At 50.3% G+C, this 23,865-nt stretch overlaps 1 protein-coding gene across 2 annotated transcripts in view; it reads left to right on the top strand.

The window, feature by feature from the left end:
- The first annotated feature begins 207 nt into the window (after nucleotides 1–207).
- Nucleotides 208–23,865, top strand: part of LOC135200302 (glycine--tRNA ligase-like) — a 674,105-nt gene continuing 650,447 nt past the window's right edge. Inside the window, exon 1 of one of the 2 annotated variants that reach the window (XM_064228841.1) lies at nucleotides 208–500. In XM_064228841.1, coding sequence (XP_064084911.1) covers nucleotides 264–500 — 237 coding nt within the window. In that variant the 5' untranslated portion in view covers nucleotides 208–263. The remainder of the gene's footprint in view (nucleotides 501–23,865) is intronic. The other variant, XM_064228850.1, reaches the window with a different exon arrangement.

Here is a 23,865-nt window from a genome sequence, read left to right as displayed (position 1 = left end):
AATGCAATGACATTTATAGAGGAAAAGGTCCAGTTTCGGGAAAAACGACCCCCGCCCCATAAAAATCTCTGGGTACGGGCCTAGATTGGAATTTGGAATAAGTTTCATTCTGGTACTTCGGCATATAATGAGAGTGGAAAGATGGTTACTCCATGCTATTGGCCCAGGTAAATTTGTTTCTCTTGCCTAAGCTGACTACCTAAGCCACCAGATGACATCAGTGGTCATGAGCAGGCCGTAAAAGCAACCACGCTGGCTTTTAAATGAAGACATTCCAGTTGCTTTCGTTCGTAACCAAAGGTGCTCAGTTGCGTTACTTACCGAATTGTTTACGAAGTGCAGAGATTTTTACATCTTCACTCCGCGAAAAGTTAGTACCAGAGTGGGGCTCTAAGAAGCACGCTAGCAAGCGAAAATTACTCGTAAACACTAACCATTTGAAAATGGATGCAGAGATTGAGAAACAGCTGGCCCCTCTGAGGGCCCGAGTGAAGGAGCAGGTAAGGTTGGAGATCAGCTGGTGCTATATACCTAAGTTACCTACTTAGTTGTGAAATCTGATTTGGTTTGAAGTGAATGCAGTGAGTACCTAGCTACAGTAGGCATTTCTGAGAGAACCTGACCTAGTCATGCGAATAGGCTATTTACCTTACCTAACCTAGGACGCTATGCCTAAACTTGACCTGGGATCCAGACCCCCCCCCCCAGTAAATTGTGACCCCTCATTCTGCATTCTACCCGTGGTTTACATTGTAGCAGATTAGACGAGTTAGCTACTGGTACCAGTAGGATTCCCACGGAGAGTCATTGCTGAATGACTTGTCAAAGTAGGCTAGGCTAACCCTACCTAGCTACTACCCTATACCTAGTACCTAGGGTAAAAAACCGCATGGTACAGGGGTGGACCATGTATGATCAATGTGTACAACCCCCAAAAAAGTACATTATAACGCGTCCTGACATCGGAGATGGGCATCAGACGCGACTTGTTGTTGGTGAGAAACGGAGCTAAAGACCTCTACTCCAGTGTCATGACGCGTTATAATGTTCTTTTCTTGGGGTTGTACACATTGATCGTACATGGTCCACCCCTGTACCATGCGGTTTTTTACCCTAGGTACTAGGTAGCTCATTAGGCAAAAATTTTGGTAGCTGTATCGTTATTGTTACCTATTGTTTAAGGACATTTAAAGGCGCCACTCCCCAGAATGCTACACCACACTAGAGTAGCTAGTACTTGGGTAATAGGCTAGCTAGCCCGGGTAGTTTACAGATTCCCATGCCAGTTTCCCGGGCTGCGCGACATCCAAATCCATCCACCACGGTAAGTAGCCTTACTGTAACCCCTGTGGCTAGCGCACGCAGCGCAACATTCCCTCTTGCCAGAACATGCCGTGCTTGCCAAGAATCTTTAAATATGCGGATAAGGCGCGAAGCGCCATTCCGCCACGGCCTTACTGACAGCACACCTAAATCGATCGTTGCGGGTATGTAGTCGCTCCCTACTTTGTTTGTTGTTGTTTTGGTATCGCCGCCATATTGGTTTTGGTGTTCTTCCGCCGATTTAGGTCGGCGGTCGTATGGGCCCGCGAATCTGTAGGTGCTCCTCTAGCCCTAGGGGGAGACACCACAGTGGAGCCATTGTCATCGCATGGCTCAGCCTTAATTACTCGATATTTAATTGGTGAAAGAAGAATACAATTACATCTTTAAGCATACCATTCAAAAGATTGAAGTTTTGTCAACATAATGTGATAGGGTAAAAAACCGCATGGTACAGGGGTGGACCATGTACGATCAATGTGTACAAACCCCAAAAAAGTACATTATAACGCGTCCTGACATCGGAGATGAGCATCAGACGCGACTTGTTGTTGGTGAGAAACGGAGCTAAAGACCTCTACTCCGGTGTCAGGACACGTTATAATGTACTTTTCTTGGGGTTGTACACATTGATCGTACATGGTCCACCCCTGTACCATGCGGTTTTTTACCCTATATGAAAGGTCTTCGTAAAATATGTTTTCAAGGAGTCCAATATGGCGGCAACCGCTTGAGGTGTCGTTCGTAACCACAGCCAAGCCACCATCTTTCCCAGCCTTCCCAGCACTCATTTGAACAATGTTAGCGTAGGGTAAACAATCACGGACGATCCACCATTATCACGCTGGCCAGTTCTTATTCACTCGATATTTAATTGGTGAAACAAGAATACAATTACAACTAAGCGTACCATTAAAAAATATGAAGTTTCGTCAATATAATGTGTTATATGAAAGCCCCCCATACAAACTAAAATAAGCATGAGACGCTCTTCGTGAATTAGGTATGTTTTCAAGGCAGTTTTGAAATCCAATATGGCGGCGATCGTGTGGCTGGCCGGTCCCAGGCAACAAAATGTTGTTTTATTGTGCTGATCACAACTGCAATCTTGAGTAAGATCAAGAGACGTTACATAGGGTAAAACATCGCGTCGACTGGCCCAACTCACCGACTATCACGGCTGGCCACCCTCCGACAAAGTACTTTTAACGCGTCCTGACACCGGAGATGATCATCAGTCACGAGTTGTTGTTGGTGAGAGAAGGAGCTCCTTCACTCACCAACAACAACTCGTGACTGATGACCATCTCCGGTGTCAGGACGTGTTTAAAAGTACTTTTTCGGAGGGTGGCCAGCCGTGATAGTCGGTGAGTTGGGCCAGTCCATGCGGTGTTTTACCCTATGTAACGTTTATTGATCTTACTCAGAGTTGCAGTTGTAATCAGCACAATAAAACATTTGTTCCGACACGGCATACAAACCTTCGGTCCTTTTACAATAGGAAGGTACTAGCGGCAGCTGGATAGGTCGTAAGCTTTCGAACAAGGGGTTCGGTAGTTACTGCTTGTCGACAGGTGCGCGCGCGCGACTGGGAGGTAAACAAACCACTTTTGCTTTCGGCCTGCTGGCGTGTGGACGTGTTTCATCGCTCTCTCGCCCGCTTCATCGTCGTTTGCTTTCGCATGATTGTGTTTTTCTTTTTCTATGTATCTAGTGAAACTGAATTGTAAGTACAATCATTTCATTGAATTCAATTGTGAATTAAAGGATCTTGGTTTCACAACGCCCTCCGATTACCCGAGTGCCGGGACTGAAGGGCGTAATTGTGGGAATTCATTTTCCCAGAATGATCCTCGTATTGTGTATGCTCGGTGCCGAGGGCGGGAGCGCTCGCTCCGAGCGTATATTGGGTTGGAAATGTTGTAGATGAAAATCGTAAGTAAGTGCTCTTTTCATTTATATTTTTTTTGACCTGTATGCCCGTCGCCGAACGAATGCGCTCGGCACGGAAACTTATTCAGTATGAAAGTGGAATCGCAAGTACAGTATTCTTTTTCATTTTCATATATTATTTTTTATTGTAGCAATACTCATTTTGGATCAGGTTCCGAGCTTACCCGGAGATTGATCCTTCCCCCTTTTTATTTTGAATGAAGTGAAATCGCAAGTGCAGTTCTTTTTCATTTTCATTTTTTTTTATTGAGATTGCATTGTTGACTGGGATCAATGTTCCGCTATTCACGGGAATTGATCCTTCCCCTTTTTATTTGTATGAAGTGAAATCGCAAGCGCAGTAGTCTTTTCATTTTCATATATTTGTTGATTGCATCAATTCTTTGTGGATCAAGGTTTCCAGAAACCTTGATCCATAAAGGTAAGGAATGAAACCTTTCACCCTTGCGCTCGGTACCGAGGGCGCAAATGCGCTCGATCCGAGCCCTTATTCATTGTGAAGTGAATCGTTTTGCAAGATGCATTTTCATTTTGTTCCTTATTATTGATTGCATCAATATTATTTGGTTCAGTTCCGCTCAGTCAGGGAATTGATCCTTATGCCTTGTATTCGTTGCCGATGGCACGATTGCTCTCGGGCTCTATTATATTGTTGGGGTACATGGGTAACTGTGCGGGGGTGGGGAACGAGATCCCCCCACGCTCAGTTCCCACAGATGGCTCTTCCCCTTGGGGGGGGGGGAGGTTATCGGCGTTCTTCTCCTCGCACCGATCCGTCGAGCGCGGGGGAGGGCGCTCGGTGCCCGATGTACAATGGTATTAGGGGTCTTCCACTCGTTCGGGAGGGGGGATCAAACCCCCCGCACGAGGGGATTTCCCCCCCATACATTAATCGCTATTACTATTATTCCTCCGCAGGTGCTACTGCCACGGAGCGTCCGACCGGATTGGTTGAGGTATGGGCGTCCTTTCCAATTGCAGGGCGTGCTGGTGTCCAGGGGCTGCGGTTTCTATGTCTGGGGCCTACTGCGGTCACTCCATGGAGTGGTGACCACGCAACCAGTGACGACGTCCCTCCTCACCTGGTGTACTCGCCTCACGTGGTAACAGTCTTTGCCTACAGCCGCTGTGAAGTGCCGTTCGCCCCACGTACCGAGAAGGGGGGCGTGCCGCCGCCCGCTCGTGGTTGCCGCGCTGCAGCGACCACACTTCAAGATGTCCTAGAGCTCGCCCCTGGACCTGCCGCCGGTACCAGGATGTTGCTGGCTGCTGCTCCACTTCCTGTGTTTCCGTGCTGCCTGCCGTAACCTGCCGATTCTGGGCTGACTGTCCATGCAGCTGCTGCGCTGGCTGTCCCTGCCGTTGCTGCGCTGGCTGTTCTGCCGTTGCTTGCTTGCTGCTGGCTGTTCCTACCGATGCTGTGCTGGCCGTGCCTGCTATTCCTGAGATGCCCATACCTGCTGATGTCGTCCCTGTTCGTGGGTGGTACTACCCCAGACTTTGGTCTGTCTGTAACAGGTGCGTCCGGGCCCTGTGGCTTCGGCTACAGCAGCCCCGGCTCCGCCCTGGATAGCAGATCTTACGTCTGTCCTGAGGAAGCTGACGAAGAAGAAGAGGAAGGGTGTCGTGGTCGTCGTCTTCATCTTCTTCATCGTCGTCGGCCGCCTCATTTCTTCGTTCGACTTCTAAGGCTTTACAGCCGAGGAAGAAGAAGGTCGCCTCCTCCCCCTCCTAAGAAGCTTCCTCGGGAGCTTCTCGGGACCCACCCGTCTCACCTCGGTGGGACGGGAGGTTCCTTCCGCTGGTCCTCCTGCTCCTTCGGGAGCGGGGCCCGTCTCTTCTTCCGCAAGGAAGAAGACTACGGGGACCAGAGGGGTACCGGCTAACACCGGTACTTCCTCCTCGCCTGGTGTCAGTGGTTCTGCCACTGCATCAGGGTCCGTCTCGGCCTCTCGTATCGCGGTACCAGGTACCGAGTGTACGGTCGCCTACCACGCGACCGTGCAGCCAGGAACCAGACATCTGAGTCCCGCTCAGCGTCAGGTTCACGGCACGGGGCGGCAAGATAAGACTGGTGACAGCCGCTCATGCGACTCTCACCAGACCCAGCTCTCACTCTCTCGCGGTGAACAGCTGGCTACCCGGACGTGACGGTCCACGACTGACCACGGGCTGAGGCTGGAAGAGGTCCTCCGCCCCGTTCGCCGGTGCCAGCCACGGCTGGAACCAGCGACGTGACGTGCCGTGAGGACAAGCACCGGTCTCACTGCGACAGTGGAGGGCCTGCAGGTCGCCTGACCGTCGCTCTCACAAGAAAGCGACCGGGTACAGGCAACCAGCACCAGCTCTTCTGACACTCGAGATCGGGGCCGCTGTGCTCAGTCCAGCCGTTCTCCACAGCGAGACGGTTCGACCAGGCCTGCAGCTCGATCGCCACCCCGCGGGGGTTGACGATCGCCTGCAGCCCTCAAAGCCTGCTGGTTATGCCAGCGAGCAAAGAGGGAGCGTCCAGGTCTGCTGCTCCCGTACCTGTACCTTCAACCTCCTCGGGTTACACCGGGAGGAGCGAGGTATTGAGGAGTGATCGTGAGGGTGGGGGGCGCCCCTCATGATCCCACCACACCCGCGCCCTACGTACCAGGCACGGTTCTTGGACCGGCCAGGACGTATGCGCAAGTGGATGGGGAAGACCGAGAGGGCTGTCGCTGTTCCCCCTTCTTAGAGGAAGGTTCTCGGAATATGCTCTTGTTCGAAAGGGCTTAACGGTCCCACTCTGCAAGATGCTGTGACTTCCGAGATCCAAGAGGAAACTTTGCCGAGGTTCGGCGCTGATTCGTCCCGCTCAATGACCTCGGGGAAGGAATCGCCGCCTCCCAGCCAGCAGAGCCACGTCTCGGCTCGAGTCGTTTTGGGCCCGCCGAGAGGGAATCCAAATCGACGGTGGGTGTCTGCCGCGATCGGAGCTTGCCGACTGGTTGAGCCAGGTAGTCCTCTCGTCTCCGGACAAGAAGGCTCTCTCGGTTCTGGACGGTCGAACAAGCTCCTTCACCTCCTCTACTGCGACAGAGGCGTTTCTACGTGTCTTCGGACATCGTATTTATATATTCCCTTCGGTCCTCCTGAGGTTTTCGACCTCGAGACGAGGACTGGAATGAGTCGAGCGGTATCGGCTCTCTCCTGTCAGGTCTCGATCAGCCCCAACCAGACGACGTTCACAGTGGAAGGACAGCGTTCCCCCTCACCTGCTGCCGGAAGTGGGGGGGTGCCTGGCCAGCCATTGGGACCCCGGTCCAACAGCAGGCGTACGTTCCAGGGGCATCGAAGGACGTAGCATTGAGACAGGAGAATCAAGACCATGCTGAGCAGAGAACTGTAGAAATCGGTACGGATCAGTCACCGGGCTTTACAGCCGACTCTTCCTGGTGGAAAAGTCTACGACAGGCTGGGCGCCCAGTGATAGATCTCTCTCCCCCCGAACCGGTTGGTTCGCCAGACCCGGTTCACGATGGAGAACGGCACGCTCAGTGCTCGACTCTATCAGGGAGAACGATTTCATGCTTTCAGTGGACTTGAAGGATGCGTATCTACAAATACCCATTCATCAGTCTTCGGAAAGTACCTCCACTTCATCCTCGACGGGACGGGGTTCCAGCTCAGGCCACGTTGCTTCGGTCTCTCAACCGCCCCCCACAGGTGTTCACGCAAGTGTTTCACTCTGCTGTCTGCTTGGGGCCATTCGCACAGGATATGTCTGATGGGGTATCTCGACGATTGGTTAGTCCTGGCGAGCTACCGCTCGCAGTTACTACAGGACAGGGATCGACTGCTCGAGTTCTGTCGCGATCGGGGGATCGTTCTGAACTTCGAAAAGTCCGATCTCGAGCAACAAGCAGAGATGAAGTACCTGGGTATGCTGATCGACACGGTAGCAGATTCAGGGAGGCAGCCAACCAGTTCCTGTCTCGGCAGGAACAGGGAGCTCAGCAATGGCAAGTCGTGATCGGACACCTGTCGTCTCGGGAAGCCAGTCCCTAACGGGCGTCTTCACCTGCGGTCTCTTCAGGGAGACCAAAGGAGAGTTGGTCACAGGCGACGGATCCCCCAAGCCTTCCATGGTCACTGACACAGGAGGTGAGGCAGGACCTAGCCAGGTGACTGGACGACAGGAACCCCTTAAGAGGAGTGCCTCCGCGCTCATCTTCCCCCCCGGACATGCAGCTGCTCTCTCAGACGCATCGACCGAGGGATGGGGTGCACACCTGGAAGAGTTGCGGACTTCAGGAGTGTGGTACGAGAACGACAAGCACCTTCACATCAATGTACTGGAACTAAAGGCAGCGTTCCTCGCTCTCCAAGAGTTCCAGGACCGCTTGATGGGACACTCAGTGGTGTTGATGTACGACAACACCACGGTGGTGGCTTACGTCAACAAACAGGGGGGGCCTGTGTCTCTTCCCGTTGTATCAGTTGACTCGGCAGGTGCACGAGTGGGCCGAGGCACACTCAATAGAGCTGTCGGCACACTACATTCCAGGGAAGGAATAGTAGTAGCAGACACGCTCAGCCGTCGGGATCAGGTGATAAGGACCGAATGGTCTCTACACCAGGACGTGGCGGAAAGGCTCTTCGACCTGTGGGGGCGACCAGTCGAGAATCTGTTCGCCATCCGGCACATCAGGAAGCTCAGGTGTTTCTTCTCGGCCGTGCCGGATCCATGGGCAACTGCAGAGGACGCTCTTCAACACCCGTGGGCAACCTCTTCGCCTATGCCTTTCCCCCGTTCAGCCTGATTCGCAAGGTGATCAGTCGAGCATGGTTCATCCCGAATCTCAGGATGATCCTGATGGCTTCCAAATGGCCACAGGCCATTTGGTATCCGGACCTGCTGGCTCTTCTCGCAAGAGAACCGAGAGAGATTCCCCATTTGGCACAACCTTCTCCGGCCAGCCACGTCGAGCGGTACCACCGAGCAGTCCAGTCCCTACGTCTTCACGGCTGGCTGTTATCCACCTTCTCTTGCGAACGAGAAGCTTTTTTTAGTAGCGCAGCAACAGAGATGGCTGGAAACGTCCGTCAGTCCTCTGCAGCTGTGTACCAGGAGAAGTTGGCCGTCTTCGGTGGTTGGTGTCGTAGACGGGGCCTATCTCTCTCAGAGCCACTCTTCAGCAGGTAGCGGATTTCCTCGCTTTTTTCTTCGCCGAGGAAGCTCCTCTAAGTTCCCACAGTCAAAGGATACAGAGCCGCCTTGTCGCTCGTCCTGAAACTGACGGGATTGGACATCTCGAACTCGTTCGAGATCTCCTTGCTTAGGAGCAGCTTCCAAAGGTCTTGCCAACCCAGGGAACTCAAATGACCCTCGTCTTGCTGGACCTGGCATCGGCGAAGAGAGTACGGGAGCGTCATGCAGATAATGATGTGGATGAGATGCTGCTTTGTCCTGGGAGGACGCTACGGCGCTATCTGAAGAGAACTCGACACCTCGGGCCTGAGTGTCGAAGCCTCTTCGTTAGCAACGGGGTCAACAAGAAAGAAGTATCAAGAACACTCTTTCGTCCTGGCTGTGTGAGGTCTTCAGGAGGGCGTATGAGGCTGATGGTAGTGACGACATCCGTACGTCCCGTCCGAGAACTCACGAAGTCAGAAGTATTGGCCCCTCGTTGGCGTTTCGTAAGAACTTCTCCGTGGCGCAGGTATGGAAGGCAGGGGTCTGGTACAACCAGACCACCGCAACTTCCTTATACCTCTTGGATATTGCCCATAGGTCCTTGGATCGGTTTCCTTAGGACCCGTGGTGGCTGCTCAACACGTCGTCTAGCTAACCAGACCCTAGCAGGCTGAACAGCATCGAGTCCTGGTGTGACTGTATGAATAGATAGTGATGAGAAAGTGACTGGCTTCTCTTTCTATCTTTTTCTCCCCCTCTACCTGTCCGGTAGAGGGATACGGTCATCACCCTGCTGGATAAGGACGAGATGCCGGTGAGCTATATGACAGAGCCCCATCCTATCCCTTTCACGAGGGATGGGAGCAGAATATCCACCACTTCCTTCTACAAGGGGGGGAAGTGGATGCCTACAAGAGTCAAAACCATGACTTTAACTTTGCTCCTGTACAGGAACAAGTTCTTACATTGCTGGTACGAAGAGATACGCTTGCCTCTCTCTTTAGTACTCGGTCCAGAGGTCTGACCATTGATCCTGCGGTGCACACCCCGATCAATCGGACAGAGGCTTGGATCCCTCCCTCGCTCTTACGACCAGGGAGGCTTCCAAGGTTGGGCGAACACCAGTCTGTTCACAAAAGACTCAGATTCCACCCACCAAGAAGTGAGTCTTCCTATTGTAAAAGGACCGAAGGTTTGTATGCCGTGTCGGAACAAATGACAATTTGTCTAAAATTGCATTTTTCCTAACTATAACAAACCTGAGGTCCTTTTACACATAGCCCCACCTCATGCCACCCCTCACTCTGCAGTTTTTTGCTTGGGCCAAAACGCAAAAGTGATTTGTTTACCTCCCAGTCGCGCGCAGCGCGCCTGTCGGACAAGCAGTTAACTACCGAACCCCTTGTTTCGAAAGCTTACGACCTATCCAGCTGCCGCTAGTACCTTCCTATTGTAAAAGGACCTCAGGTTTGTATAGTTAGGAAAAATGCAATTTTAGACAAATTGTCATTTTGTTGCCTATATTAGTGAAAGTATGAAACTTCTTATTCCTGGGGTCATGGTTTGAACTGAAATTCATTTTTACCTTGTAATCGGTGGTTTTGTTTTTTTTTTTTTTTTTTTATCCACACTGCCGTCACAACTGAAACTCCACAATGCTTATTTGATTGTAATTATACACATTTTAGTCTTAATTCAATCCAAATTGCACTTGAACTACGATGCGGTTCCTGATTCCTAAGTGCTCACTCCACAAACACAGTTATGGGCAGCACACGAGTACATGGTTTATGAGGTGCAAAGCTTTATTCCCTTAATTGGTTACTAACTCATTATTTAGTTTAACTTTACTTTGTTACTTCAAAATGTTTATTTAATTCATATCTATTATCCCTTTTTTGCAACCAAATTAACCCCGAAAAATTACAGATATTTCTGAATTACATACAAGCAGATGACGGCGAACTGATCATCGTTGCCAATCTAGTGGAGCTTCACACATACGCTGATGCATTTACAAACTGTTTCCATGAATTCTAGTTGTCATAGTAATGCAATAATGATAAAATTGCTGTAATATGTATATATACTACAAATAGATACGCTAATTTCACTTATTTTCCCAGTTTTGTGTAAGTCGTATACCCAGTTTGGAGGGTAAACGCATAATAATTGGCAACACTGATAAACAATTGAATAGCAGAAAGAATGCCGTAGGTACCATTCACAAGCAAAACTGTTGATATTTGAGTCCGGAATCTAGTTACTTTTTCAACAATTAATATTTCCAAATTAATAATCATGAATATGTAAAAATATTTATGCAATTCATGACCTTTACTGCCATTTAACTATTTATTTAAATAATTATCTGGTGTTCGCTTCTTCTTCTACCAAAAATCGTAGTTTCCTTAAAAAAGTAGTGGTTGGAAGTTGTTTACGACTGTTGTGATGAAAGTGCCGCAGTGTCAATGGTGAGCAGATTTAGCACAGGAAATGGGAAGTTTGTTGACACAAGCGACTCCGCAAACATCAAGATGGCATCAATCTTCGAAATATTCATAGTTGTGAGTACAAATTTTGAAAGCGTCATGGAGGGAGTGTGCACTGCGGAGGGCCAGACTTTTCATTACCCTCTGTTTAATCTTAAAATATGGCCTTAATTTCTTACTTTGGAGAAAATACGTACTTCAAAAGGAGAGTAGAGGTCTCGAGCTCCTGCTCTCACCACCAACAACTCATGACTGATGACCATCTCCGGTGTCAGGACGTGTTAAAGTACTTTTTCGGAGGGTGGCTTGAAACGCGGTAGAAAGTGGCTCAGCTAGTCCAGTCGGTTGTTTCCTTTATAGGTAATTTTCTCTACCTATTAGGTTATCATCCTGTGGTGGATAACCTATTTCTTTGGAAATAACAGTTTCATATAGTTTTTTGGTAGCTTATCAACAATTTACCCTTTTTTGTTGGTTGACTGTAATCAACCTGTAATTTACCTTAGATCTAGGCTAACTATTGGCTGGGAACACAGCAGTGGATCCATTGTCATCGTGTGGATCAGCCTTATTCACTTGATATTTAATTGGTGAAACAAGAATACAATTATGTCTTTAAGCATACCATTCAAAAGATTGAAGTTTCGTCAACATAATGTGATATATGAAAGCGCCATACGAACTAAAATAGGCATGTGAGGTCTCCGTAAAATAAGTTTTCAAGGCATTTTTGAAATCCAATATGGTGTCCACCGACTTGAGGTGCTGTTCATAATCGCAAAGGATCCAACATCTTTCCCAGCCTTCCCAGCACTCCTTTGAACAATGTTAGCGTACATATGTAACGTTTTCTGGGCACGACCTGTGTCGGCCAGTGAAATGTCCCTGTAGCACTCATTTCTAGGTATAAATAAATGCTAAATATACCAGAGAAAAAAGCCATATGGAATGCTGGCGTTACTACCTCTAGCTTGCTCACCTTTATAGGGTGTCAGTATAGCACAGGGGCGAGTGGAAGCCACTACCACAGATACTTTGCCAAATAGAAGTCTTCTCTCTCAAAATCCTCCTCTAGAGAGGTGCCGTTACAACGTCTACCTTCCGCTCGCTACTACTACCTCTGCCAGAAACCCTCATTCCTGAAATAGCACTCTTCATGTCTGCACGCGCCGTTTTCGCTGTCTCCAGGAAGTGTTTTTTGCGAAGCATCATGTCCTCCCTTGATCAAGAAGCTTCTTCATCCAAGTTGAGTATTAAATTTATCGTTTTTGAACACGTTGGGGCAACGATGCATCCATATTTGGCCCTTATTTTAAGTTTCTTGTTCTTGGGAGCCGGGGATGACGCTCTTATGATCCGCCATTTTGGATGCATAGTTGGCGGCGTGCGCGATTATATCAGATTTTATCTCGCAGTGTGTTTTATTCACCGTTTAGCACTTTACTGTATAGGCTACGGTTTTCGTATTCTTTATCGTCATTCTCGCTTGACGAATACTGAGAGCCTTGTTTTTTACGGTTTGTCCTTACGTTATTAGCCTATTATAGGGCCCGTCTCGCTCCTGACGTATACTGAGGCTTTGTTTTTTACAGTTTGATCTTACGTTATTAGCCTATTATAGGGCCTTTTTCGTTATCATCAGTCCCTCAGGAGCACAGCACGTTGGTTCCCTTTCATGCATACGGTGATATGCTTCACGTTATGCGCGAGTATTGTGTTTGTTCCGATACGTAATACAAACCCTCGGTCCTTTAACTATAGGAAGTAGCTAGCGGCAGCTGGAACGGTCGTAAGCTTCAAACAAGGGAGAATGGTAGTTAACTGTTTGTCCAACAGTGCGCGCGCCTAGGAGGTAAAGAATCACTTTTGCTTTCGGCCGCGTGTGTGGAGGACGTGTTCGTCATCGCTCTCTGCCCGCTTCATCGTCGTATGCTTTGTTTATATTGTGTTTCCACTACTGGTTTGTTTGGTTTGAAAAATGAAATTTTAAATTTTAAGTACTCTGTTTTCATTTTCATTAATTAATAAATTATGGGTCAAGAATGGAGCTATCACCGTAGATGCAGCGGTTTCCTCCGCTCTTTCCTGAAGTTGATCCTCATGAATATGTTCTCGTGCCGAGGGCGGGAGCGCACTCGTGCCGTGTCGTTTATTTCTGGTGAAATTGTGAAAGTGAACTTGTAAGTACAGTACTCTTTTTCATTTAATATTTGTTGCCCTGTGCGCTCGGGGCCGAGGGCGCGAATGCTCGCGGCACGAGCTTTAATTTGTATGAAGTGAACGGAAGAGCAGTATTCTTTTTCATTTTCATATATTATTTGATTATGGATCAAGTTTTCCGCTCTTACCCGGGAATTGATCCTTCCCCTTTTATGTTGTGTGAAAGTGAATCGCAAGTGCAGTATTCTGTTTCACTTTTATATATTATTTCATTGCATCAATATTCATTATGGATTAGTTCCCGCTCATACCAGGAATTAATCTTTATACTTTGCGCTCGGTGCCGAGGCACGTTTGCTCTCGCGCCGTAACGTTATTAGTGTAGGTGCAGTGGATGCTGTGCGGGGGCAGGGGAAGCGAAGGCCTGCCAAGAAGTTGTCGGAAAGCTCTCGCGACTCCCTTGGTAACCATTCTTTGTCTTCTTTCCTGCCCCCCCCCCCCCCCCCCCCGCCCCCCCCCCCCCCCCCCCCCCGCACTCCCACGAATGGCACCTTCCCCCCTTCGGGGGGGGGGGGGGGGGTGGGGGGGGGGGGGGGGGAGTATCCGGGTCCTTCTCCTCGCCTGACCTGTCGAGCGTGGAGGAGGGCTCTCGCTGCCCCGACGTACAATTGTATTCAGGGTCTCCCGTTCGTTCGGGGTGGGGCTCCCCCCCCCCCCCCCCCCCCCCCCCCACGAGGGCCCCCCACCCCTCTATTAATCACCCTTTCGTTGCGTCCGCAGAACGAGTGACCTTGGACAGGTGTGGGCGTCCTTGGGTCTGCAGGGCGTCCCTAGTGTCCAGGGGTTGATTCAGCATCTGGCGGGGTCAGGGGCAGTCACCCATGGAGCGGTGACCACCACAACAACAACAATCTCTACCCCAGGGTACGCCGCCCCTCCTCACCTTGTGCATTCCCCGCATGTGATGACGGTGACGCCGACAGCCGCTGTGCAAGGCCGATCGCTGCCGTACCAAGGAGGGGTGTGTCGCCTCCACCTGGGTTCTTTGTGCTGCCGACCCCAGACTTCCGCTGCCCGAAAAGCTCTCCCCTGGACCTGCCACCGGTACCCAGGATGTTGATGGCTGAAGCTAAGCCTCCTGGGTTACCTGACTTGCCTGCCGTACCTGCCGCTACCGCTGTTCCTGCTGCTGGCCCGCCGCTCCTGCTGTTCCCGCTCCTGCCCACGTAGTTCCTGCCCACGGTGCTGCTGCCCCAGACTCAGGTCCTTCCGGACAGGTGCAGCCGGGCCGTGTTGCTTCGGCAATTGCCCCGGCTCCGTCCTGGATGGAGGATCTAACGCCTGTCCTGCGTGAGCAGACGAAGAAGAAGAAGAGGAAGGTGTCGTCGTCGTCTTCTTCATCGTCTGCTGTCGCCTCTTCCCCTTCGACTTCTAAGGCTGCCTCCTCCCCCCATAAGAAGGCTCCTTCGGGAACTTCTAAGGGCCCGTCCCACTGGAGGGACAGGGGGTCCTTCTGCTGGTCCTCCTGCTCCTTCGGGAACAGGGCCCGTCTCCCCTTCCACAAGGAAGAAGAAGACGGGGACCAGAGGGGTACCGGCTACCACCGGTACTTCCTCGCCTGGTGTTAGTGGCGCTGCCGCTACGCCAGGTTCCGGCTCGGTCTGTCGTTCGCAAGAGATTCTGAGTGTACAGTCTCCCGCGGGAGACCGTGCAGCCAAAGTTCTGGCGCCAGAGTTCGCTCAGCACCAAGACCGCGGCATGAGGCAGTTCGCTCAGCACCAAGACCGCGGCATGGAGCAGAAGGCTGGTGAGAGCTGCTCAGGTGACACTCGCCAGGCCAGCGGCCGCTCTCGCAGCGACCAGCTGGTAACCCGGGTTTCCCCCCTAAGAAGGCTCCTTCAGGAACTTCAAAGGGCCCGTCCCATGGAGGGGTTCTTCTGCTGGTCCTCCTGCTCTTTCGGGAACAGGGCCCGTCAATCTCCTTCCTCAAGGAAGAAGAAGGCGGGGACCAGAGAGGTACCGGATAACACCGGTACTTTCTTGCCTGGGGTTAGTGGCGCTGCCGCTACGCCAGGTTCCAGCTCGGTCTCTCGTTCGCGAGAGGTTCCGAGTGTACGATGTCCTGCGGGAGACCGTACAGCCAAAGTTTTGGTGCCAGAGTTCGCTCGGCGCCAGGACCAGGGCAGGGAGCAGAAGGCTGGTGAGAGCTGCTCAGGTGACTCTCGCCAGGCCAGCGGCCGCTCTCGCAGCGACCAGCTGGTAACCCGGGTTTCCCCCCTAAGAAGGCTCCTTCGGGAATTTCTAAGGGCCCGTCCCAAGGGGGGGTTCTTCTGCCGGTCCTCCTGCTTTTTCGGGAACAGGGCCCATCTCTCCTTCCTCAAGGAAGAAGAAGGCGGGGACCAGAGAGGTACCGGATAACACCGGTACTTTCTCGCCTGGGGTTAGTGGCGCTGCCGCTACGCCAGGTTCCGGCTCACGATCTCCTGCGGGAGACCGTACAGTCTAAGTTTTGGCGCCAGAGTTCGCTCAGCGCCAGGACCGCGACAGGGAGCAGAAGCTAGTGAGAGCCGCTCAGGTGACTCTCGCCATGCCAGCGGCCGCTCTCGCAGCGACCAGCTGGTAACCCGGGTAGACGTGACTGTCCCTGACCAGCCACGGGCTGAGGCTGGGAAGAGGTCCGCCCCCCCCGATCGTTTGTGCCAGCCTCAGCTGGTACCAGCGGTATGACGCGCCGCGAGGACACGCACCGGTCTCACCGCGACATTGGTCTCTGCAGGTCTCCTGACCACCGCTCCCACAGGGACCGGGCGGACAGGGTGACCAGTGGCAGCTCCTCTGCACACGAGATCGGGGCTGCTGTTCTCAGTCCAGCCGTTTTTCCCAGGGAAACGGCTCGACTAGGCCTGCAAGTTGGTGATCGCCTGCAGCCCTCCAAGCCCGCTGGTTCTGCCAGAGAGCAAAAGAGGAGCGTCATGTCTTCCTCTCCCGTGCCTGCAACTTCCTCGGTTTGCACCGGGAAGAGTGAGGCACAGCGGGGTGATCGTGAGGGGCATGCCCCGCATGATCCCGTCATGACGCCGTAAGTACCAGGTACGATCTTCGGACCGACCAGGACGTATGCGCAAGTGGCAGGAGGAATCCGAGAGGGGTCTATTGCAGTTCCCCCTCCTTAAGGGGGAGTTTCTCGGAATATGCTCTTGTTCAAGGGGCTTGACGGTCCTACTCTGCAAGATGCTGTGACTTCCAAGATCCAGAGGAACTGTACTGAGGTTATTGCGCTGATTCGTCAGCACAACGACCTCGGGGAAACATCGCCGCTCCCACCTGCAGAGCCCGCGTCACGGCTCAAGTCGTTCTGGAGCCCGAAGAAGGGAACCCAGACTGATGGTGGGCTTGCCGCGATCAGAGCTTCTCGACTCGGTTCTGGACCAGGTAGAGCCTCTCGTCTCCGGACAAGATGGCTCGCTCAGGTCTAGCCGGTCGAACAAGCTAATTCCACCTCCTCTACTGTGACAGCGGTGTTTCTACAGAGTATTGCAGTGCTCCCCCCCCTCCCCTCGGTCCTACTGAGAGGTTTTGACCTCGACGAGGACTGGAATGAGTCGGAGGACGGTATCAGCTCTCTCCTGTCAGGTGTCGATCAGCCCCACCCAGACAACGTTGACAGTGGCGGCAGATCCTTGCCTACAGTGCAAGTTCGTAACCCTCCTTGAGGGGGGGAAACGTTTTCTGACGATACGTTTTTCCAGACTCTGAGAGGACATTGCCGCAAGGTGATGGCTTCTCCTTCTCTTCTCCAGCTGCTAGTTCTGCTGGGAAGGCGAGCGAGTATCCAATTCCTTACCCATTCCCTCTCTCCTTACGGCTACGAGGGAAAGGGGAGGGCTGTAGGATCCCACGCTGGGGACTGCGCTACCAGGGGGACCTTCGGGTCCTACCTGACGTAAGCCCCGGTCGTTGAGGATGGATCCTTCCCCATCCCCGATTTCTACGGGAATCGAGAGGACCACCAACTGATAATTGTTTAACGAATTTGGTGGGGGTTTCGCCGAGTACTTAGAATTCTGCAGAATTTCTAGCACTCAGTGTTCAAAGTTTTTACGATCTCCAAACACGTAGGCGAAACCATGGTCCAAAGTGAGCTAGACGAGAATTCCCGATAATTGTTACTACGATAATCGGGAACCTCGCCGAATGCTCGAATTCCTGGAATTTCTAGCGTTTGGAAGAAGACTGCCGCTGAAGGAAGATATCTCACAGTATCAATCCTGGAATAGAGAAGAACGGACGGGAACATCCAGTTTGGCTTGAACTATCGTCTTCGGTATTCTGTTCACCATTGAAGCTTTCCTTCGGGGAAGACTTCTCCTTCACTCTCTTGATTAGAGATCGAAGGCGATCGATCTCCAATCCTTATTTTCATTTCTCGAAGGGAAAAGAATTTAGGATGGAGGTCGTTGTACAGAATCCTACAAATATACTACGTATACGTATTACCCTCGCGACATGATTCTGTTAAGCAGTCGATTGGTCCGGGGTGTAGGCACATACAGTAGTTAACTCTACGGATTGTGACCAAGACGATTAATTAATTAAACTGCAACTCGGGGCTGCCTGCAACCTCCCAGGAGTTACCAGTTTTGCTTTTAGTTAATTATGGTATACTCAGCTTTTGTATTTACCGAAATCCGTTTCGTTTAAATATAATTGCTTGAGCATATCTTTTCTTTATGCTCAATGGTTCTAGCCGAATGCATTCCTTCGTGGAATGGATTACCTGGCAACTCAGGATGATGAGTCAGCGAGAGCTACTACGTATTGAACTACCCGAGGCAACTCAGTATCAGGTGGCTCTCCGAGATGCACTGTCGTTTATGTCTCTCTCCCCTGCATTGATTGACTACCAAACCGTATCTCTGCCCAATAATCACGGACTTAGGTCTCTGATTAACGGGGATTCTCGCATACATGAATGACCATCTACTGCCGTGACACTCGATTTCATCGCCTTCGACATTGCGAGAATTTTCAACAGAGATATCTCTTGGACTCTTTCATCTTTCTGTTTACCGCACGGTAACAGAAGTCTGTACTAGTCTCCCGCTGCATCGCACTGCGATAATGCGAATGATTTTTGCAGATATCTGAGTTTGTCTTCAAAATATCTCATATTCGTAGGTGTGCAATTGTTCATTGTTCACCCTGAATTAACAGATGTATCGGAAGACATCGCCTACTCCCCGACCTGCCAGCTCTGCTTCCAAATGTTCAGCCCATGAGAAGCAGTTCTTCAGGCGGTACTCCCCTGTGTTTTCATTACTGAAAAACGCCCCGCTTTCATTGCAACTACGACTCTTTACCGGACAGCAATGAAATAGCGGTTAGCGTTTTCAGTCATTTGTAAGCACAGGTTCAGAATCTTGAGAATCCTTCTCTCGATTCGGCTGTGAAGACATAGGTTGCATTCAATGTCTACCTTCGTCTTCACGGCACAGTGTTGTTTCTCCTTAGCTGAGATTCAACTATTGTGAGAATGTCTTGCCTTCAGGGACCTCGGTCTCTAGAAGGCAATTGACTTTCGCCTGTTGGGCACATGCCTTAAGAGAATCATCACCTCGCCGTCCGGCATCGGTGACAAACAAATACACTATTTGTTTGGTCTCTTGGCATAACCCTTTAAGGGGCAAAGGTCACGTGACTTACTCGGATGCTTGGACAACTTGCCTCACTACCGAACCAGTCAGTCGGCAGCTGTCAGAGCGCCCGAGTCAGTTACAAACTACGCTGTGGACTTAGTTCGGTTGTTCCAGATCAATCATTACTACGTCCTAATAGCTTGTCCCAGTACCCATACCATCGACACCCACCACGGAGTGTCGGTGTCCTATCCACTACCGAGAAGAAGAACTTCGCTGCATGGGGATAGGAGAATGCGAGACACTTCGCTGCAGACGGATAGACCAGCATGGGTACTGGACATCACCGAAGTCGAGAAGAGGGATAGGTCATGCGACTATTCCCTTCTTTTCCTCTGAGGGAACTGCATGACTTTTCCTGCGAAGTCAAGCATCCAGGGGATGGGGATCCGTGACGCTCGATTTCGTACCGAACTTCGTAGCGAAGACTCAGAACCCTTCGGTCCCTGATGATCGGTTTGAGTCCTTCACAATCTCCCCTAATGGACTTCACCACCTCGATGCGAAGGAGATGCTGCTTTGTCCGCAAGAACTTTTCCGTGGCGCAGGTACTGAAGGCAGGGGTCTGGTCCAACCAGACCACATGCACCTCCTCCTACCTTCGGGATATTGCCCACAGGTCCTTGGATCTTTTTCCTTGGGACCCGTGGTGGCTGCTCAACGTGTAGCGAACCCAGACCCTCGCAGGCTGAACAGCATCGAGTCCTGGTGTGACTGTAAGAATGGATGAGAGTGTGACTGGCTCCTCTTCCCATCTTTTTCTCCCCCTCTACCTGTGGTTAGAGGAATACGGTCGTCACCCGGCTGGATAAGGACGAGATGCAGGTGAGCTACTCAACAGAGCCCCATCCTATCCCTTTCACTAGGGATGGGAGCAATTATCCACCACTTCCCCCAACAAGGGGGTGGGGGTGGGGAGTGGAAGCCAACAAGAGACAAACCCATAACTTTATGTTGCCTCTTGCAAACAGGAACAAGTTCTTGCTTGCTGGTACGAAGAGATACGCTTGCCTCTCTCTTAGTACTCGGTCCAGAGGTCTGACCATTGATCCTGCGGTGCACACCTCGATCAATCGGACAGAGGCTTGGGTCCCTCCCTTGCTCTTACGACCAGAGAGGCATTCCAAGGTTGGGCAAACGCCAGTCTGTTCACAAAAGACTCAGATTCCTCCCACCAAGAAGTGAGTCTTCCTATTGTTAAAGGACCGAGGGTTTGTATTACGTATCGGAACAAATGACAATTTGTCGAAAATTGCATTTTTCCTAACTATACAAACCTGAGGTCCTTTACATATAGTCCCACCTCATGCCACCTCTCACTCTGCGTTTTTTTGCATGGGCCTAAAGCAAAAGTGATTCTTAACCTCCCAGGCGCGCGGCGCTCGCACTGTCGGACAAGCAGTTAACTACCGTTCTCCCTTGTTTGAAGCTTATGACCGTTCCAGCTGCCGCTAGCTACTTCCTATTGTTAAAGGACCTCAGGTTTGTATAGTTAGGAAAAATGCAATTTTCGACAAATTGTCATTTTGTTCATGAAACTTACCTGTCAGACATATATATAGCTATATTTTCTGAAGTCCGACAGAATTTAAAAAAACTTCCGACACACGCAGTGGTCGGCCAGGTGGTTAGTACCCATTCCCACCGCTGGGAGGCCGGTATCAGGAACCATTCCCATTTTCTATTCATAATTTTTCTGTCGCCGGTGCTGAAAACACCTGTTTTCAGTACCTCCGGCTTAGGATTTTGGAAACTTCATTGCCGCTAAGTATGCTAATTGTCTTTTAATTTATTTACTTGGATTTGTGGCTAGCCATACGCTATCTTAAATTGATTTGAATTTGATTCATTTTTGCATAAGATATCTGAATCTAGTTAGGCTAGTTTTAGAGGGTGTTGTCTGCAAAGAGGGTAGGGTGGCTACCGAAAGCTTCGGTAGATCCGCACTTGGTATGCACGAGGGTATGGGTCTTGCTTCTTTCTTGAGATTTGTCATGTAAGGAGTGTGAGACTTTGTCTAATTCCGTAAGGAAGACGTATGATTCGTATGTACGTAATTAATCAGTAAACATGTCTAATTCCGTAAGGAAAAAGTTTGATTCGTATGTACGCAATTAATCAGTAAACAAAAGTCAGGGTAGTGAACCTGCTAACCTTCCTGTAGACTTTATTTTGCCTAACCCTATAGTATGGCCTACGGGTTATGAATATGTCTGCGAGAGGTGATCGCTCTCCTTCATTGTTGTGAAGAGTGCTACTTCTGTTATTGTTACTCCTAACCCTGTAATGTTGCCTTCGGGCCCTAAAACAGTGTCTGTAGAGGTTATTGCCCTTTCTCTTATACTCTTTCGATTCGTAACTTAGAATCGAAAGTGCTTGCTTTAGAGAGCAATAGTGAAGTGGCTAAGTGCAGTGACAGTGCCCCTTGTGTAGTGGAGGGTGCGTCAGATCGGCCTTATTTCGCCTCTAGGCCGGGACCTCTGCATGACTCCCAGGACCCGGGGAAAGAGCATGTCGAAAGCCGAAGGAGGGTTACGAGGAACCCCCACCGATCTGGCGTGCCTTTGGCAGTTTCTGATGAAAATCCCCAGACTGCCAAAGTGCGTGCACGTGCACGAATCCTGAAGGATTGCTTCTCGTCCTCCGAGGCGTCCTCCCCGCGCAAGGGTTGGAGCTCTCGGAAGGACTCGCGCCCTCTAAGAAGCTTTAGAGAAGAGGACGCTTCACGTCCTCTCTCTCGTCAGTAGGGAACGTTAGATCCGCCCCATAACGCCTCTAGGCCTGGACCTCTGTCGGACTCCCAGGACCAGGGAGAGGGCATGTCGAAAGCCGAAGGAGGGTTACGGGGAACCCACATTGATCTGGCGTCCCTTCGGTAGGACCTGTTGACGCTTCCCAGGCTGCGGAAGATCGTGCACGTCCACGAATCTCGAAGGATTGCTTCTCGTCCTCCGAGGCGTCCTCCCCGTGCAGGGGTTGGAGCTCTCGGAAGGACTCGCGCCCTCTAAATAGAAGCTTTATAGAAGAGGACGCTTCACATCCCCTCTCTCTCGTTATGCGTTTCAGTGAGAAGTAAAAAGGCGAACGTCGCCTGATCACTTGTACGTCTTTCCACCGAGAAATATGAAAAAGAAGGCAGTTTCTCTCGCTTGTTTTGACGCCTGTCAGGAGCGTGACGGTTTTCTGCACGCTTCTTTTGACGCTCGGCTTGAACGGGACGCTCGGATGGACGCCAGGTGCGCGCCAGTGGACGCCGAGCGCGCGCCAGGACGCCGAGCGTCCTCGCCAGTGGACGCCGAGCGCACGCCATGTTTGTCTCCTGGCTGAACGTTTCTGTTGAACTCTTCAAGCTCTTGTTTAAGATTTGAGCCTCAAGAATGTGAAGTAAGCAGTGCTTCGGAGGAAGCTTAAAGTGAACAGACAACTTTGTCTTCGAAACCCAGCAAGACCTCGGGTTTCGTGAATTCAAGAAATCTCTGTCAATATTATAATGCTTTTCGCAAAGGTGGATGGAGTTAAGGAAAGCTCAAGGGAAGATCTCTTTTTCTCTACCGCAGTCAAGACTTTGCGATAAGGCAGTTACGGGTTATGTAAAGGCTCGACGTCCTGCACGTCAGGACTCTCGGCAACGTTCAGTAGGATTCTTGCAAAGGCACTCATCAAAAGGACGCTCTTCAGGAAAGCGCAAGACAGGACTTCCTTTGCCATACTGCCAATAAATTTTAAGCTTTAGCAGGCATTAGTTGTGATACGGGAGAGGAAGCTGGTTGGAGAGTTTCTTCCTCTTCCCAGGATAATTTTGCAAGCTTTTTAGCCCATCTGAAAGGGTTTTTCAGATGATAGATTTTGTTAGTTTCTAGTCGGGACTACGCTGCCGAATTGAACATCGTCGTTCTACCTGCCGTAAGCCCAGTCTCTTAACAGGATTCTTGCCCCTTCCTCGTTTGAGACGGGAATTGGAAAAATAAAATGCTCGATATCCTGGATTACGTTTTGTCAATTCAGTGACTTTCCCCCATTGACAATATACTATTGTTTTGTCAAGTAAGTGGGTATCCCCTTATTGACAAAATATCTCTTTGTCCCGTAAATGGGTTAGTTCTCATTGACAAACATCTCATTAACTTGATATTGCGTAAGCGAATAAGCTCTTATTGACAAGATTCGGAAGAGCTCTCATTCGTCATTTGCAGACTCGTACAAGAAATAGACTTGTAGACTACGTCAATGAACGCTTATGTCCAATAACATAAGAAGCTTGAGCTGTCTGCTTCGATTCTCTAAGTTTTGTTCATGAAACTTGCCTGTCAGATATGTATGTAGCTGTATTTCCGAATTCAGCTATATATATGTCTGCCAGGTAAGTATGAACAAACTTTATTGTGATATAATATCATATTTTGCCTTGCGTTATTTTACTACTGGTTGGTTCAAGTCATACGCTTGCTGTAGTTACCTCTTCGGATGGCAACCGAGAGGTCTATTGTCTATTATTTTAGGACATTTAATCGTTACTCCCTGCAGCCTTCCAGGAGTTTCCGATTTATCTTTTACCGTTGTATGGTAGTGTTCTGACGACACAAACGCATCTATATATTTAGCGTTTTCTGTTTTGCTTAAATATACCAGCTTGAGAGTCTCTTTCTGCTCAGAAAATAACGGACCTATTTCTTCGTAGAATAGGGTAGCTGGCAACCCAGACATAAGTTATGAGACGACGTTCGTTAGCTGCTGGCTGCTGCTGTGTCTGTCCTACTCCTCCAGTCCAACCGAGCCAGTAACAGATCGTGCGCTGTCATGCGCGGTAGGTTACGTCTCTCTCTCCTGCGGGATTGACTGACTAACCGTATCTCTGTGCTGGCGGTTACGTCTCTCCTGCGGGATTGACTGACTAACTGTATCTCTGTCCTACAATCACGGACTTTAGCCTAAGATTGAGGGGATTTCTTACGTGAATGAATAAACGTTGCATTCGTTTTGCCTTACTATGTTCAACAGAGTTATCTCTTAATCCTTTCGGTGCTCGTTACCGCACGGTATAGAACTACGAGTCTACTGCAACATTGCACTTTTATAT

Source organism: Macrobrachium nipponense, chromosome 23, assembly GCF_015104395.2.
Source record: "Macrobrachium nipponense isolate FS-2020 chromosome 23, ASM1510439v2, whole genome shotgun sequence".
Classification (NCBI taxonomy): domain Eukaryota; kingdom Metazoa; phylum Arthropoda; class Malacostraca; order Decapoda; family Palaemonidae; genus Macrobrachium; species Macrobrachium nipponense.
The sequence above is the reverse complement of the archived record's forward strand: the minus strand, read 5'-3'. Positions and strand labels throughout refer to the sequence as shown.